The sequence below is a fragment of the Numida meleagris genome, chromosome 16 (genome assembly GCF_002078875.1).
Source record: "Numida meleagris isolate 19003 breed g44 Domestic line chromosome 16, NumMel1.0, whole genome shotgun sequence".
In the NCBI taxonomy this organism is placed as follows: domain Eukaryota; kingdom Metazoa; phylum Chordata; class Aves; order Galliformes; family Numididae; genus Numida; species Numida meleagris.
The window spans coordinates 2,894,100-2,912,825 of NC_034424.1; the positions used below are offsets into that span (position 1 = coordinate 2,894,100).

Here is an 18,726-nt window from a genome sequence, read left to right on the forward strand (position 1 = left end):
CAGAATCATTAAGGTTGGAAAGACCTCTAGGAGCATCAAGTCCAGCCTCAACCCATCCCACCACGCTCACTGACCACATCCCTCAGTGCCACATCTCCACGGTTCCTGGATGCCTCCAGGGATGGTGACTCCACCACTCCTGGGCAGCCTGTGCCAGTGCCTCACCATTACCTCATTAGTTTGGTACAGCACAGAGGGATGCTCCTGCTCTGGGTGGAGGGCTAGCAGTGATGGTCTCTGGACATCCTGTCCAGACTTGTTTTTCTGTGACTTCATCACATAAGACAAAAGGCAGCTTAGACACTGGCATCAACACAGCATCTCCAAAAGAAGAGTTCTGTGTCTAACCACCCAGAGGAAAAGCTGAATAGTGATCGCGTGTGCTTGCCAACTGACAGCATTTCAAGGTCAGCTTTCAGTGCTGTGAAGTCATGCATCTTGCCATTAGCTTCAGGAAGAACATCATTTATCTCAAAACTATCCTTGCTGTTCACTGCAGATGTTTAAAAATCTCTAGGTGCACCCTTGCACCTTGGGTCTCCAATGCTGAACAAATGAGATGGGCTTTCTCTGTGCCCCCTAAATTGTCTTCCATGGTTCAGGCTGGGCTGCCAAATGGCAGCACCAAATGAAACCACAAACAAGTAGTCTCAGAAAAGAGAGTGATGCTCAGTCCCTATGGATCCACCAGATTTACTCTTCCCTGCCATATGCTGAACCCGTTTGGTAAGGGACGGGACACTATGTCATGAGGCAAAAAGGGAGACTTGTGAGGCTGACTTCCCAAGACAATGCTGGTTTGCTTTTCTGGTTTGTTTTGTTTGTTTGTTTTTGTTTTTGTTTCAGATGGTGAAATGCAGTGCCTTTTATTCCTAACCAACCCATCAGACAGTTGGAGACTGTACTCCATAGTGAGCAGATAGCTAAGTTCCTACTCTTTGTTTGTGTGGGGTCTTGCAAATAATACCCTAAGTGCCCTGTTTGTTTTCTTGCTGCAAAGTGACATTTATCTTTGAAGGAAAAAAAAACACAAAACAAAACAAAGACAAATAGAGAATAACTCAGAGCAAACAGTAGAAAACATTTCCTAACAATGAGGGCTGGAAGACTCTGTCTTCCATGCAAAAACAACCACAAGAGCAAGAGCTGCACCTTGGCTGTGTAAGGAAACTCGGGCTGCTCCCTGCCTCTGCACCAGGAGGAGAACAAGGCAGGAGGAAGAGCTTCCAACCCTCTTATAAAACCAGATTTAATATGATTGGATCTGATACCTGATACGTCCGAGTGCAAGAGCCCTTGGCAGCTGTGCGTGTAGCTAAGAGCAGGGGTCTGAGGCTGGCGGTGGAGCTGAGGACCCGCAGCAGGCAGCTCCATACAGCGGCCCCATGACCAGATGGGCTCTGGGGTGGGGGTCCAAGCGGAGCCCAAACAGAAAGGAAATGGGCTTGGCAGATGAGGCAGGCATGGGGCTAATGGCTCTGTGACGGATGGGGCAGGCTGCAGCGTGCTGAAGACCCATTAGACTGAAACTGGAGCACTGGAGAGGATGCATCTCACTGATTGAGGTCTGGGTAAGAGCAAGCTGCTGTACAGCACAGTTGTCAGAGTGGATTTAAAAAACAAACCAAAGATTTGCGTTGGACAGATAGTTCAGAGAAAAGACCTGGGTGGGAATGTGCTTGTTGCCTGATAGGATTCAGTGTCCCAAATGGCCTGAAGCAGACCATAGAGTTTCTATGTCTTAAACAGATTCCAGCAAAAGAGACTCTTTATGATGCACTAATAGACTCATTAGGATTTCTCGAGCTAGGCATGCTCACGGCATCGTATGTTTTTTCCATTACAGGAATTACATGTGTTTTGTTGTGCTTTGGGTTTTGTTTTGTTTTCCACCTAGACTTGCCCTGACAGTTCCCCCCCATTCAGGTTTATATTGGAGGTACCATCTCGAGCCAATGAATTTTATGAAATATGTTGCTGGCACTCACAGAGAGATGCATAAAGGAAATATTCTAATGACAGTTAGAAAGGCTTTGATCCCCTTCCAAGACTGCACTCATGTCTTTGAAATGCAAGTTTGGCAGTGCTGGAAAGGCTGGGCTCTTTGGCTCTCTTTGGCACAAGCCCATGTGACAGACGTTATGTCCTCTATCTGGGGACCCACGTAACCTTGAGAAGTGTAAGCAGTGCTCGCACATTGCGTTGGGTCAGATAGTGTGGGCTGATAACAAAGCAGCCACGGCAGCAGGGGGGAGTCAGCCCAGTCCAACACAATAACTGAAAGCTGTTTTGACCTGGTAACTGTTGGGTCTGCTGCCTGCGGCTGCGAAGTTGGACATGAACTGCAGAAGTAGTTAATTTATGCCTCCTTGAGTGTAGGAATGTGGTGATGATGGATAGGGATGAGAGGTTATTAGAAACATGGGGAGGAAGGAGAAGATGGAATTCCAGCTCATGTTTTTATCTCTTACACACACACACGTTCCTTTGCATACATACCCTTGGCTGGCTTACATGTGTGCACAGTCCAAAGCCTTGCTTCCACTCACACCTCCGCTCATGCACGCACATGCAGGCACATGTTCACACGCTTGCAAGGGATTTGCCTGAGCTAAATGCTTTAGCATGTTTACGTGCTGGGTGTTGCAGTGTGCTGTTACAAAGGGGTTTGCATTTACTTCCTCTAAGAGTGGGCTGTTTACACTTAGTTCTGTGCAGCGCCTTTGCCTAAAATCCTCTTAGCATTCTGCTGTAACCCCACTGATATACATTCTGCTCCTCTGCAGCCTTCCGTTGGCTTGCAGAGAAGTTGCAGACAGAGAAATACTATAAAGATAAGTCTGATTGACTTATTACAGTGGATTTACGTAGGGCATGAATTCAGTCTTGGTGATGCACTGACATCACTGGCCAATTAGTTAAATGCTGTCTGCAGTAATAATCCATATACAAAACAGCCCTAGATGGTGAAGCACATAGCCTGCATGCTCCGAACTGAGAGCGTGATTGTGGCCATGCATCGAGGATATAGATGGGGAATGGATTGTGTAAACAGCAAGAAAAAGGCAGCTGAGAATAAAGAACTATCAGTTTAAATAATTTGAAGCCATTAGAGAAGAATGAGAATAAAGCTGGTAATCTCAGGAGGGGAGTTTGATTATAGTAACTGCTACAGGGATTTGCACAGGCAATAAAGCGGCTGCATCCAGAGTCAACAACTGCAGCCTCAAATACATACAGTGAGCCTTTCCTTCCCACAGTGATACAAAACACAAACATTTTTCTGCTCAGGGGTATGCAGTGCTTCTGTTTCTGTCCTTTACTCTCTTGCCCGGAGTATCACATCACTCCCACATTCTCTCTTACACTTTTACTCGCTGCCTTCTACTGATGCTATCAGATGTGCAGACATACGCATTGTCCCCTCCAAAAGCACACATTTCCCATCACGTTTTCCCACTAATACATTTTCATTTGGAAATGCTCACTAGCTCTCATATGTAATTTCAAACTTGCTGCTTGTGGATGCGTTTTATTGTGAGCCCAAGTTTGGAAAAGATGTTTTCAAAAGCACAAGTAAGATCCTGGAAATAGATTAAGCACAGGCCCTGATCACTGTGCAGATACATGCAGAACAAGCTTTAGGAGCTAAGGGAATGATCTGTGTATTTTAGGAAGATGCGTTGGGAACAGGGGAGAGATGAGGAATGTGTAAAGGGTCACAGTGCTGACCTGTCCTTCAGGATGTCATCCGCATTGATTGGAAGATAAACACTGTATGGAATGGAAACATACCCTTCCATCGGTGTCCCCAAAGACTACGTCTTCCTCCATGAGTCAGCGAGGGCCTGGGGACACCCAGCCATGAGCTATTTTGGAGGCAATGACTTCAGCAAGTGGCAGGGGAAGCTATTGTGGAAATAAGAATGTGTTTTCCATTGGGGAGTCCTCTAGGGAAGGACAGAAAGATCTTGGTGCTGAGCCAACTCCCCTGGTTGTTTTCTTTTTCACCCCTCTGGGAACGAAAGCCTTGTAAAATATGCAAGGAACCCTACTTACTGAATGGGAGTGCGTTTGGTTTGCGAAGCTACATGGGTCTATACATACCACATACATACGGAAATAGGGTTTAAGCAAGAAGGAGTGAACTGCTCAAGACCATAACAATGTCCTTCCTAACAAGCTGGTCGACCATGTTTGACTCAATGTGCCCTCCCCTTTCATTCATTCCACCTGTCAGGCAGGGACAGCAGAACTCACCCATGTTGTAGGTCTCGTGTTAGCAAAGCACTGAATATCAAGAGGCAATGTGAGCTGGAGACAAGGAACAGATGGGTTTACTCTTATGCTTCAGCTCTGCTCTGAGTTAGAGCATGGCAGTGCCACTGGCACCGGAGTGGCACCATGGGATGCACATGGGCTAGCAGTTCCTCCTGTCTTCTGGTATCATCAAAATCTACTTCTTTCAAGGGGTAGGCTTTCAAAAGGAGGCTAAGTGATTGGTTGGTTCGCATTATTATTTGGTAACCTCTGAATACAGCAGTTCTAACTTTGTTTTGTTTATTCCCTTCTGCATGTTACAGCTTTCCTTTCTGGAAAGAGCAATGCCCAACCAGCCATCCCGTGTCAGGGCTAGGCTGAGTGCATCACAGCAGGAATAATGCCACTGGTGTTACAGGAGTGATGGTGGGAGCTGGTGCCTGGCTGAAGGCATGGAGCTTGTTGTTGTGGGGGAGAATAGTAGTTAAAAACACCGAACAGCTTAGAGAGAATGTGCAAGGTAACTGCTGATATAGGAAGATTTACTGGCCATAGTACGTGGTTAATTACATTCATAATAAAAAAGATTCCTATATTTATCTTGGGAATATAGACAGCTTTATGCATTTACCTTGGGTTTTGTGGCCATAGTTCAGAAACGGCTGGAAGTCCTCAGATGAGATTCACTATATGAATGTGAAGTAATTGAAGTTTGGGAGTGAGTTATTAAAATATTTCAGGTGACTGATATGCAGGATATTGTAAGATCTTAGCCTGGATTGCCGTACTTCTTCAATACTTTGTTGCTTTTTCTGCCACTTTTAGAAAAAAATGGATTTCTTTTCTTTTTTTAAACAGAGCATACTTAGATGTCAATGAACTGAAGAACATACTCAAACTGGATGGATCCACACACCTCAACATCTTCTTTGCCAACTCCTCTGAGGAAGAGCTGGCTGGAGTGGCAACTTGGCCCTGGGACAAGGAGGCCTTGATGCATCTAGGTGAGTGATAAAGATGTTTCTTCTTTGTAAAGCATTCTTTTGAGGCGCTAAGAAGGCAAGACAAATATGCACTAAGCTCTGGTCTGATTTCTTATCATTCCTCTAATATATAGTCAGGGGAAAAAAAAGTATTTCACGATTCCCAGATACTGGCTCACAACCAGGAAAATATTAGGTTATAAACCCAAAGCATATTATGGTATTTGTAGATGATGTCAATCTGAAAGTATTTCACCTTTTAAGTGAAGCTACTTTACAGGGCATTTGTTCCATGAGAGCACTTTGCAAGGAGGGTTGGGGGAGATAGGTGAGGGAATGCTAGACAGACATGAATTTTTAACCTTAACCTGTTACGTTATGATCCTCAGTTCGTTGCTTAGTAAGCGTCCAATTAATTTTCCTCACAGATGACATTTTGTTGCTATTTTTTCCACCACTGTGCAAAAGAGCAAACTGCCCCAAGACTGTATTTCTAATGTTTGTTTGAGTGGAATGGGGAAGAGTTTGCTGCCCTGCAGATGGGCCTGCACACTTCGTAGCTGATCTGCTGCCCGTGGCTGGTGTAGCCCGGGGTTCCAGACAAAGCCATGCAACCTACCAGGTGAATCGTGGCCTTGACACCTCAAGTGCCACTGGACCCATGTTCTTTGCAAGACGTCATGCAAACCTCTGAAGTTCCAGAAGGCACTGCATGAGTCTGTGTGTGCTTAACTTAACTGCGGAAACCTCCCTCGGGCTGCAGACCTGATCTGGTCATCAGTACAAGAGCAAGGATTCATACAAGTTTTTCAGATACTTTCTCCAGCCTGGCTAGGCCTCCCTAGGCAGATGAAATCCAGTTCATTCAGCTTTTATGAAAGGCTGTTTCAGCCATTTTTTTTTTCATTATCCAAGCCCACAATGAGCAAAACAAAGATGGGCAAACGTAAAGCCCAGAAGAAGACAGCAAATATGTTTTTATTACTCTAAAGCATACTAAACATACATCCTGTTGCTATGAGAGCTGAACTACAACTTCTCTGTACTCAAAACTACATTACTTCAAACCTGGATGTTAACACCTCTCTATTGTGACCTGTCTCTGTGGCTGAGAGGGTCCATGGTCAGACCAAGCAGTAGGAGCTGGCTGCCCTGCTGCAGTTACCAGTGTTTCATTATGACATCCAGCTCTGCAGCTGCTCTGGAAGAATCGCGAGCAGGAGCCAGCACTGACACATCCAGACACCACCTCCTTCTGAGCAAGGCTGGAAGTGAAGCCACTTCCACTGACTTGCCTCTGGCCCTATCTCTGCAGGCTCTGGCTGGGAGCACCCAAAACAGAAGGAGCTGGGAATGCCTGCTGGTGAGCGTTCCCCACAGCTACATCTTTTGGCAAAAACAAAGAAATGTATTAACCCCGGGCTACACTGGCCCCCACGCTGCTGAGATTTCACTTTTTGCAGTACCACGGCCCCCTACTCCTTCATCTGCCCACAGCAGTTCTGGTTGCTGTTAGGAAACACCACCCCTAATGTTACTGCTGGAGTGAAATAAGGCTGGTGTAGATCTGCCCCTAGATGAGTATTTGCATAGTTTCCCTTGGTGTTGCCTTGGGAGGGAGCAGAGAACAAGGAAGGAGATCCAGAAGGCAGAGAAGAACCTTCTGCAAGAGGGCTGGGGCTTGCCCAAAGCCCTGATGGGTTCCTCTGTCACTTCGTTAAGCTAATTGCCAACATCATGCCTGAGCAAAACAATTTAAATACAGCTCCTACAGTGTATTGGCAGAATCCATTGACAAAAAAGAGATCTTACAAAAAAGAAAAAAAAAAAGAAAGAAAGAAAGGAAGAAAGAAAGACATAGCCAACAGTTTGAAGTTAACTTGCAGTGGAAAAAAAGTAAAAATAAATAAATAATGGCCATAATTTCCTGTCATAATAGCCCTCCCAGACCTGTGCTTGGTCTGTAAGAATTCATCTTTAATCTTTTTTACTCTCTTCTATAAATCCAATATGTACTTAATAAAAAATATGAAATATGTCCTGTGGTGCAGATCTAAAGGCTGGGATAGAGATTGTCTGGGTGCAGGAGTTTATCTTTTCTGTAAAACTGCAATTGATTTAGATTCTTGACAGCTGTGAAAAATATAAATTTTCAACAAAGGCAAAAATAAAATCTCCCTCTCCAGCTGCCTCAGGGCTGCCCAGTGCCAGAACCATTTGGCCAGCCTTTATTCTGAAGGCACGCTCTGCTGGGGAATTTCACCAGTACTCCCACCATTTGAAAACAAACTCTGGAAGTACCTTTGAGAAAGAGAACAAGCAAACAACGTGCTGAGATTCCTTCTGGGTGTGAATGGATCCATCTAAGTGGAGCCCAAGCACTGGAGGGATCAGAGTATGTGTCATATAAAGGACGAGAGAAGGATGCCAGGAGCATGGTGGTGGCAGTACCTGCATACTTGTAAATCTGTGTATATCAGGTTTGTGAAGAACTAGTGTTAGGACCAGCCCAGGGTTGTGGAAAGGATGTGCAGACTCCGAATGTGCTATAATAGGTGTGATGTTGCAGTGTGATTAATTTTGTTCACTCTTTAGTGTTTGTATTTAAATTTGCTATTGAGTTATTCGTGCTATATACGTATTTGTGCATGCACATGTGACTCCACTGTGTGCATACATTCACACATGCCAATGCACAAAGTGAAAGTCTTTTTTGCTACCTGTGCATGTATCTTTGCAAGACATACGAAGTGGTCGTTCCTCTCTTCAGCATTGATACCACTAGATTTGGAGCACTGCATTGTATCTGAGCACTGTATTTGGAGGAAAACATGAGAAAACTGGGTAAACCAAAGAAGAACGGTCGGGGAGGTCTAGAAGAAGAACTGAGCTACATGGGAATGTTGAATGGATTGTGGCTATTCAGACCAAAGGAAAAGAGCCTGAAGTTGAGATGATGAGAATCTCATAAAAGCTGATGAAAGGAGAGGAGAATCTTCTGTTCTTTGCGTCTGTGTGGGACAGGACTTCAAGTAATGAACGTGAATTGCCAAAAATCAGTTCAGTTTAGATGTGAGTTAAATCCTTGCAGCCATGAGGATGATGGCTGCTGAAGTTGATTGCAGGGGTGGTCACGTCATTGGAGGTTGTAAGAAGACATCAGGCCTAGAGGTGTGAGGGATGGTATAGACATAATTGGTCCCATGTTGTTCTGAGAACTTGATTAAATGACTTCTTGAGATCTTCTCAGTCTTATTTCCCTGTAATTCCCCAGTTCTTGCTACAAAAGTCTCCAGGCAGATGAGAATGAACAGTCTACAGTGCATCAGAACCTGGTGATCTCATCTTCCCTGTGCTGCAGTCACTGATAAAACTCCTCCTGCCAAAATCCTTTCTCTCCTCATTGTCACTAAATTATTAGTGTACCATATCCAAGATTTATTTTCCCGCTATTACTTTTACAGAGCAGACTCCTGTTCTCATGATAGGTAATATATACAAACAGTTTTAAATAAAAGGCTTGGAAAAGTTGAGGTCAACAAGCTAAATGAAGAAAATGCGATACGTATCATAAATCCAAAGGTACATCCAGCTGATCTAAAAATATAATGCTTATGATTAATTCAATATATTGTAAAGCCTCACAAATTTACTATTTGCTCATCTACACATCCCATAATTCGCACAACAGAAAAAATCACCACTGCTTGTCTTTGCACATGTTTAACAACCACACGGTTCTTTCCGAATTATCGCGTTCCAGGATTTAATATTTTTTTGACACATTAGACTTATGCATATTCATTAGCGGGCTGTGTAGCTCAGACCAAACAAAGCTCATCTGAGTACATGAACACTGTGTATTTCTCACTGTTACTTCAAAACTGCCTACAGGATCAGAGCACACCCCACAAATACCTCCCTTTTTCCAGCAAGGAATGCATTCCATTTTCTTCACCCAGGTATTAGTTTGCAAATACCACTGCGATCTACTGCAATTTTTAGTGTGTTTAGCTGTGTTATATTCTTATCCTGTGGAATAACGTACCGAGGGCTCCAGGTATGTTTTGTTTGACTCTTGGTGTCAGATGCATTGCTTACGCTTGTCTGGGCACAATCATTCTGTCTAAGCACACAGAATGATCTGAAATTGCACAGTGTGAAATAATTGCACGTAGGATTTTTTCTGAGTTATAAACACGCAAACTAAATGGAGTATATTCAGTGGAAAGACCAGTTGGCACTGTGGCTTTGGTACTTCGGGACTGTGTCCCACGATTCCTCATCCTTAGGAGCCCCACATTACGGTGAGATTAGACCATGCTGTGCATGTGATGTGCCCAATTTTGCAAGGACTGTCTGTGTTACAAAGGATCCGATGAACCGCTGCTGGATCTTTCTCTTGCTCTTCTGGGGGAGACAGACAAACGTAGAAGCTCTTTTCTCTTCCCCTTGCAGGTGGTATTGTGCTGAATCCTTCCTTCTATGGCATTCCTGGCCACACGCACACAATGATCCATGAAATTGGGCACAGCCTGGGGCTCTACCATGTCTTCCGGGGCATCTCAGAGATCCTGTCCTGCAGCGATCCGTGCATGGAAACGGAGCCCTCCTTCGAGACCGGGGACCTCTGCAGTGACACCAACCCCGCTCCTAAGCACAAGCTGTGTGGGGATCCCGGACCTGGCAACGACACGTGTGGCTTTCACAGTTTCTTAAACACACCGTTCAGTAACTTCATGAGCTATGCAGGTACCTGGGCTTCCTTGGTTTGCTGCTGGGGTCTGTGGTTGGGTGGGAGTAGAGAACAGCAATATTATCTTGGATTTCTGCAGTGCATGTCACATGGGGCTTTATATTGGTCTAGGTTTTGACCTGACAGGTCTAGGGCCAGTCTTGATAGGGACCAAATTTGGTGGCCTCAGGAATTCCTTCCACATCTCCTGTTTTTTCGCAGTTTTCCCAAACTGTACATAGCTTCGTGTGGTGACTGGGCAGGTCATCGTATGGGGGAGGAAAGAAATGAGTTGAGCATTAAGAAACCAGCACCTACAAGCTCTTCAGCAAATCTGACATTCTATTTGACTGAGATCTGGATGTCTGATCTAGGAATTCTCTGAAAAACTCAAATTCAGAGATTGTTTACACTCTCGCCAGGAGATAGCAAATGTCAGATGAATATTGACACCACCAAAGCTGGGGGATGAGGCTGTCATAGGCATCTAATGAGACGCCGCTCATGCCTCTGTGCAGCCGTTCAAATATCATGTTTGCTGTTTGGTTTAGACTCTCTGCTGTTCAGCTACAGTCACTCACATCATCACCCACGTGTGAATACTCGGGTAGCACCTGGGTCCGAGCTCAGAGGCTCCCAGTACATCATGCTGCTTTGTGCTGGGAGTGCCACTCCTCGCTCCACTCCTAGAAGTTCAAGGGGAGCTGAAGGATGCTCTGTTATTTCTCCGAAAGAGCAGAGGATGCCCGGGCTTGTATTTCCTTATTTCAGGCCTTGGGGTCTAGCTGTGCTGAAGGTCTGTGACACCGAGTTGGCAGCGTCTGCAACACTTTAAAGGTGACCAATACAAGCAGAGACACTGAAGGGCACCTTAACAGTACAAGCAGAAACACAGATTGCCCACTCAAAAGGTCATAAGAGTGCTTATCCTGTAATAAAACTGTAGGAAAGCAAAATGTTTAATGTCATCTGGGGCACAGATTGAAATGATTTATAACATAAATGCTTTCATGCCCTTCGTGGCACTAGCTAAAAGTGGTGCTTAGTTTCCTCTTTATTTTTCTGTTCATTTAGAGGGTGTTTTCAGGGGCAACATACAAGCACTGAGTCAGGTCCTAAAAGTGTTATGCACTTCTGTGCGTGTGGTAGGGCAGAAAGTCTTAATGTCTCAAACAGTCTTCTGGCTATTTCACACAAATAAGTCAGTAGCACTTTGGATTTACAATATCCCTCCACCAAATCTGCTTGTGGGTATGTAATAAAGGGCAATGCATGCATGAATGTTTCAAAACCCCGAGGTCTCATCTTCCAAAGAGCACTTGCCTTGCCAGCTGTGTCGTGAGATGAGGCAGAGCGCAGCGATACCTATCTGCTGTTGGGAGCTATGTGTGTGCTGGTGTTCTGAGCAGAAACCTTTTTTTTTTTTCCCCTGAAAAATTAAGTGAAGCGACATGATAGGTATCTCTAGAGCTCATGCATGAATCTGTTTGCTTTTCTGTTGTTGCCAGTGGAATAAAAATCATATCAGGATATTAAATCTCTGTAGAAATACCTTTGAAACATGTAGGTTGAGGTCATGCGGCTCTAAACATCGCCTTGCCATTTTCTCTTGCTGCCTGCATACAACTGGATCACATCGTGTTCGTCCATCTATCACCCATCTGTCCAGTCCCCCCCAACTTCGTAGCAAAGCAGCAAATAAAACTTGACTTCTTGTTTCCCAAAACAGCAAGTTACAAAATCTAGAAGATCAAGAACTGTGAGGAATGCTTGTATTATTTTTAAACATCCAACTAGCTACGGTGCTCCTAGATAAAAAATATAGGTTCATGTTTTAGACCACGCTCCACGAAGTCAGCGGGAATTCTGCCTCTGAATTCTGTTGGAATAATCATCCCAGCAAAGTGCATTGAATTTCTCTAATTATAATTTCATTTGAGGCTCTTCAACCCTTCTTGAAATTGAGTGATCAAGTGAAACATCTCTGCCCTCGCCTTCTCCCTCCCCCAGGACACAGCCTGTGCTGCTGTTTAAACAGATTGGAAATGCAGGTCATCTTTCTCCTGTGCCATTGTCTCACTGCTTTGTCCTATATATATTTTATTGTTCCTTTATGATGGCTATTAAGGGCCTTTTGTCTCCTTCTGGGCTTCCGTGAAGAATATTTATGGCTTTTACAGCATGCTCGGGGATAGACCGTCGACAATTATTGAGGAAATCTAGAGATGTCATATTAAAGCAGCTTTTTGCATAACCACAGGGATCTGTAGAGACTCTCAAGCTGGTGGTGTCTGTCAGCCTGCTGTGCCTCTTTGGTCAGGGGAGGGTCACTGCCCAGTGGAATCAGGAGGGAGACAGGAGGATGTGTAATCTGAGGTGTCCTGACCGAATCAGTAGCAGCAGGGCTGCGCTTGGGGCTGGAATTTGAGCAGGATCCCAACCAAAGCCGGCTCCTTTTCCTTGTGGTTCAGGGAAGATGGGGTGAGGTTTTAAATTAGCCAGCAGGTTCACACTTCTCTTCGGAACAGATTCGTATTTTGTGAGTTTCACAGGGCATGGACTCGAAGACATGCGAGCATCTCGTCCCGCTGTTACAAAATCAAACTGCCAACTTGCGTGCACACAGGCGATGCTCCAAACAGCCTTTGGTGACCTGCATCTTCCCCGAAAAGTGTACTACGTGACCTGTGCAAAACTGTCATTGTTTGCATCATGGCAGCATGCAGAGGTCCCATCTGGGCCTGAGTTTTACTGGGCTGGGAACTCTGCAGGCATACGTGAAGAAACACTCAGAGTTTTCAAGAGCTTTTCATCTGATGGGAAGAGTACCAGGAAAGGGGTTGAAGTGCTAGCACCAAAGTCTTCAGCACAGCTTTTCTGGGTGTCTTTGCACAATGGAGTTATTCTTTCTGTGATCTGCCCAGTGAAGAATTGGTAATTTTCTGCTTCTCCGGGGCACTGGAGTTGTAAAACTGTATGATGTTCAGATAGTACCAGACGTGTTCCTGTTGCCAAATCGTGTTTGTGAAATACAGATTAAATAAGAAATGAGAAATGGGCGTTTATGGGAAATTATCCAGCAAATTATTTCTCCATGTTGAATGAAAAAGAAATTTGAAATATCAAAAATGTTTCTGAAGAGTTCAGAAAGAGATGAGAACCATACTGGTGATGGGGGAAGGTTTTAGCAGAAACAAAGCTACTCTGCTACCCCAAAAATACCCGCTTTTAATCAGCATAAACTGCTTTTTAAAACTGATCTTTCAGAACATTTTCATTTGCTCATTGGAAAATTTAAGAACTTATAAAAAGATTATTTGACTATTTTTTTAAATTCTGGTTTCTTTTAATTAAGAAAACGGTCGCGGTCCATTGCACACAGTTTGCATGGCTCCCGGTCAGTGATTTATCCTTTGCCCTTCTATCCTCTCTGAGATGTTCTCATAGGCATGAAGTTCTTCCAAATCCAGCCCCGACCAGAAGGTGCTGCACTGTGCCTTCACCTCCACCTTTGTGTCCTGTCCTGGGACGGCCTCTGGGTGCTTCGCGTGTGTCCCAGATCGGAGGGATGGAATGTATATTTATTTATTTGTTTCCCTTTTTAACTTCTGTTTCCTTTCACCCACCTGCACAAGTGGTGGCTGCGGTAATTTCTTCGCAGACCATTGACTTCTGAGTGCTGCGAGACCCCATCCCGTCCCGTCCAGGAGCTCTCCTTCACCAGGCTGTAATTCTCCCATCGTCTCTCCCGTGCTGCTGATACGGTTTCTGCTTCCATTGCAGATGACGACTGCACCGACTCCTTCACGCCCAACCAAGTGGCCAGGATGCACTGCTACTTGGACCTTGTCTATCAGAGCTGGCAGCCTGCGAAGAAACCGGCTCCTGTCGCCATTGCCCCCCAGATCGTGGCTCGGACCCCCAGCTCTGTCACCCTGGAGTGGTTTCCACCCATCGATGGGCACTTCTTTGAAAGGTGACCATGCGCTGCTCGGTTCTCTTGTGCTCGGTTGGGTAGGCAGGGGACAGGGAAGCAGCCTCCACGTGTGCTGCACTCAGCCTGGGCTAAGGCTCCTTCCTAAATTGGTTCGTATTGAGGGGATTATTGATCTGTTTTCTGCTCTTCCCTTCTCAGCCTGTAGCACTCTGTTGAGAGCCATTGATTTGCCATATAAAGGGCAAATCTTTTTCCGTATGCTACAGGAGGAATTTTCAATCAGCGGGTCTGGCTTTGTGATTTCTGCTTATTGCTGCTCACAAATACCTGTTGGCTCCAGCTCTGCCCGCACGTTCCTCCTCCTCCTCCTCTTGCACGTTTCTTTTGCAAGGTCAAGGGGAATTTTGTTCCTCCCCCTGTGGCAGTGCAGGGCTCGTGGGCAATGGTGTTTCCCAGGGGGAGGAGATGGCAGCATCCAGCACCGAGCTTGGCTGGGCTGCAGGAGAACTTCCTAAATAATTGACCTCGCGTTGCTGTTAGCTCACCTTCTGTGCTTGCATTCCGTCTCCCCTTCTTGCTTTGCCACTTTACAGAAAACAAACTTGGAGCGTCCTTCAGGGCTGGAGCAGTACATATTGCAGGAGGCCAAATTTACAGGCGTATTAGCACCCAGAGAGCTGTCTCAGCACTGCTTTGTTCAGTGAGAGCACCTTGAAAGCCACCGTCTTCAGCATGGGAGGAACTCTTTCCAGCACTGTAAGGACAGCGTGGCTTTCTCAGTGTCCAGCCTGCCCTTAATTTGAGTGCTCAGAGATGTTCCCCTTTTATTGCAGGTTTATATGGGGGACGGGGGAATCAAATTATATTGGGAGTTGATGAAGAAAGACAGGACTCGTGCTCTGAGCAGTATTTGTTTTAATTGCAGTTTTGCAACTGAATCCATTTATTCCCTACGTGTGAAAAGGACTTATGTGAAGTTTTGAGAATTAATTCGGAATTTTTTGGCCCATAATCTTTTTTAGGTAAATTAAGTTTCTCCAATTTAATTTAGATTTCAGAAGATACTGTCTGTGCATTAAATAAATACCATCTGCCTCTTAAAACACGCTGGTGCAGAGTTAATTGTTATGTAACCAAATATGCCTTTATTACATATTTCTTATAACTCGATCAATATGTTCTTAATAACCCCTCGTTAGCTGCTTCTTAAATGACATACAGTGGATCGCTTGCTAAATCTAAAATTTCATAACAGAGTTATGTTAAATAGTGATCTTCTAGAAAAAATGCCCTTTGGGTTTTTAAATCTGTGTGCCCCGTTTTACTAAAGAGATTTAAAGAGACAGTTTCAAATGCAAACACAAGGCCAATTCCTTTCTGAAATGAGATTCCCACTTCTAATGGATATGGAGATGTTGCTGTGACCGTTTTAAAACTTCACTGAAATAGATCAGTAGATGCCTACGCCAGCCCAAACTTCTGATACATTAATCAGAGCAAGTCCAACATTAGTGCTGTGGTGAGAAGCTCTGGAAAAGCTCTGTGCTGAGCTTCCAGTGCCCATGTGTCCAGCGCTGCTTGCTTAGGGATGCTTGCCTGTGTCTGCTCCTAAAATGGGGTCACTGTGCAAGACGTGTAGGAGGTAAAATTGGCCAAGGATAATCTTATCTGTGTGTGGGAATACTGTAAATCTTTGCAGATATTTTTACACAAAGTGCGCACCATGGCCTAAATTTTACTTGCCTCACTTGAATGAATAAACTCATTCACTTCAATGGCACTATTCATGTAAAAAACAGAAGACTGATACTCAACTGCTGAGTGCCTTGGGCCTGGTTTCCAATGCACGGAGGCCCCTTCCATGCTGTTTTGACAGTGTAAAAGGGCCTTAAAAGGATGAATGGCTCTGGCAACATTAGCAAGCATTGTGGCCCGATATAATTAGATCTCTAGTGCAAAACATTTGTTAATGAAGACCTGCCATCAGCACTGCAGGGGTGTCGGGGCACTTGCTGCAGCCCGATCCGTGGCTGGGATGTCGATAGTGCTGGGCCACATCAGTGTGGTCCTGAGGCAGAGCTTCCTCTCCGACTGCAGGCTCTTCCCTGCTCAGATGCAGCTTTGTCACAGGTGCTGCAGCTTCTGGTGCTTTTCTCTTAAGGCCTTGGTTCCAGAAATTGCGTGGTTAGTGTTGTGAGTCCGGGGACAGGCAGCAATGCTAACTCATCACTGTGGATGTGGGGTTGGTCGTTCTGTGTCATAGAATCACAGAATCATTCAGGTTGGAAAAGACAACTGAGTTCATCTAGTCCAACCATCCAACCATGCCCCACGCCTCGGCAGGTGTAGCTGCCCAAGCTGAGCAGAAAGTGAAGTCTTTCTGGCAGACCCTGCTCACCTGGGTACTGTAAGGGACTGAAGGGTGCTGTGTTGCTCTGCAGCGTCATTTACCTGCACATAAATTTGCCCACATGTGTTTGGCCCTAAACTCCAGCAGCCAGTTGAGCTTCTGACCATCTCTAATTACCAAATATCTAAAACCCAGCATTCCTTCCTGCAGCTGCTACACATGGGGTTGGAATACTTGCCCTTCTCCATCCTACCTCAAAAAAAAAGAAAAAAAAAAAAAAAAGCATGAGAATGTCGCGTGCGCATATAATAATGTGTAATAATAAAATAATAACAGAGGCAACAAAACAAGGGAAAACAAGCGAGAAGAAGAAAACTCTATTCATTTCCTGGCTGCATCTATGAGATGCCTTCATCTGCTGTCGCTAAGCATCCATTCATGCGCCTCCTGTTTGATATGCGGAGGCGGGATGTAAACAGTCATTGTCACAGAGCTCTGCAGCTAATTCTGCCTGGACAGAAAACTTGGAACGCATCTGCTCCTCCAAGTTTTCATTGAGGTGACTGTATTAATTTCCATGCACCTGATGCTATCTCGTTCTTAGCAAGCAAACATTTTGGGCAGTATGGTTCCCAGGTCTAGATGACTGGGCTTGATATCTGCTTGCTTGAATCTTGCTGGAAAGTTTCAGGGCCATCAGTGATGCTGAATTCCAATCAGGTATTATACCAAGGAGGTATAATTTAGACTGAAAACAGGCATTTGTTACCAAAAGGAGCGACAGATTTTAACTGGTTTTGGTTTTCCCCTAAACTGATGCCAGCCCTGGTGAGAATTGTTTTTTCACTAGTATTCTTTATATTCTGAATCAACTTCACTGGAATATCATGCTGTAGGAATGAATCCCTCCTGTGCTCTGAACCTCACAAGCTGGAGTTTCCCCAGTACTTGGCTTATTACAAAACAGCAAAGTCTAGGTTTTTCATTACCCTACACTTTGGGGAATCATGTGCCCAGTGTATAAGGTGTCAGATATGCTATCATTCCTATTTAATGGTGTTTTGAACCGTTTTATGCTCATTTTGTCTTGATGTCAGAGGCTGCATAAGGTGCAAGGTCTGGCTTAGATTTTCATAAGCCCGTACATGCAATTCCATGATTAGTTTTGACATTCGTGGCTGTTTGCAGGATTTGTGCTCAGGAGGCTGCAGACGAAAATCTTTAACCCAGGAGTCATCCCCTGTGTAACTGCTTTCAGCCACTGGAGTTACATCAGGGTTGAGTTTGGCTCCCAAACTGGAAAAGTAAAAAGAGAAAGTTTGCTCATAGCCGTTCCCACATGATGCTCCTTGTGATTCCTCCTACCTCCAAGTCCTTGCTGGTAAAAGGAAATGTTTGTCCATAAGCCTACAGTTTTTTCCACCATGGCAGGCTGTGATGAAATTGTATAGCTGCTAATTTGAGTAGAAGGCAGTCCTAATTGTGGAAAGTTGGCTTTCAATTCCCTGTCCTCATCCAGGACTGAGCACTAATGCAGGAGTTTCTTTGTAGAGAAACTGAAAGATTGTTATTGCAGGGATTTCTCTCCTTGCTGTTGGTGGATGTGTCTGAAAAAAAAAAAAAACCTTCACAATAGTAATTATGTATTTTTATTTCTCAATCCCATTTTTTTCCAGATTCTTGACTTTTTTTTTAAAAAGCATATTATTTAGGCAACCTGAATTAAGCACTTAAACCACTGCCAAGTAGTCTATTGAGAGATGAAATTAGCAGGTAGTATCATGACAATAGTACAAGTGGGTGAAGTGAGACAGAGTGGAGACGTGATTCACAGCGCGCCCGAATTTACTCGGTATGCCTGGTACAGATCGTGCAGGGAAGAGGAGAGCACCTTTGCTTCCCATTTCTCTGCTCTTCCCAATTGCCACACTTGGTGGCTTCCAGCAGGTGCATCCCTCCCCGCGATGCCTGTGAGCTCGGTCATTTACTGTCTCTTTGCAGGGTGGCAGTGGGCCATACTGAAATGGATACAAGTTTTGCCACCGATTTCATTCCAAGTCCCCCCCTTTGACAATCCCTGCTTCCGCCTAATTAAGCCAAGAGAAAGCCGACTTTCACACAGATCCCTGTCAACAAATAGGAGATGCTAAACCAGAGAGCGGCTGAGCGAGTGTTGTCCCTAGCGCCAAGTGGAAACAGGGACAGCCTGGGAGTGCTGGGAGAGCAGCTCCCCTGTCCTGGGGTCCTCTTCTGCCCATGGGTCACAATGTGCTTTGCAAAGTGCACTGAAATTAATCTCACTGTGGGTGACGGTGGAAGTTTTGCGTTGCTCACGATAATAACTGATGGCTTAATCTGCACTTGGGGCGTTTAGAGAGCGCACCACGTTGTGCACAGCATTGCTTGCCTGAAATTTCTGTCCTTTCCTAAGCACGTTTCTTCACTTAAGATCGAGAATTCT

General features: G+C 44.9%; 1 protein-coding gene across 2 annotated transcripts in view; it reads left to right on the forward strand.

Annotated features, from left to right (window-relative positions):
• The window catches only part of PAPPA (pappalysin 1), a 175,090-nt gene that overhangs the window by 46,949 nt on the left and 109,415 nt on the right, over positions 1-18,726 (forward strand). For both annotated transcript variants that reach the window (XM_021414277.1, XM_021414278.1), the window contains exons 3-5: positions 5,119-5,264; positions 9,702-9,995; positions 13,762-13,954. In XM_021414277.1, the coding sequence (XP_021269952.1) occupies positions 5,119-5,264; positions 9,702-9,995; positions 13,762-13,954 (633 nt within the window). The remainder of the gene's footprint in view (positions 1-5,118; positions 5,265-9,701; positions 9,996-13,761; positions 13,955-18,726) is intronic.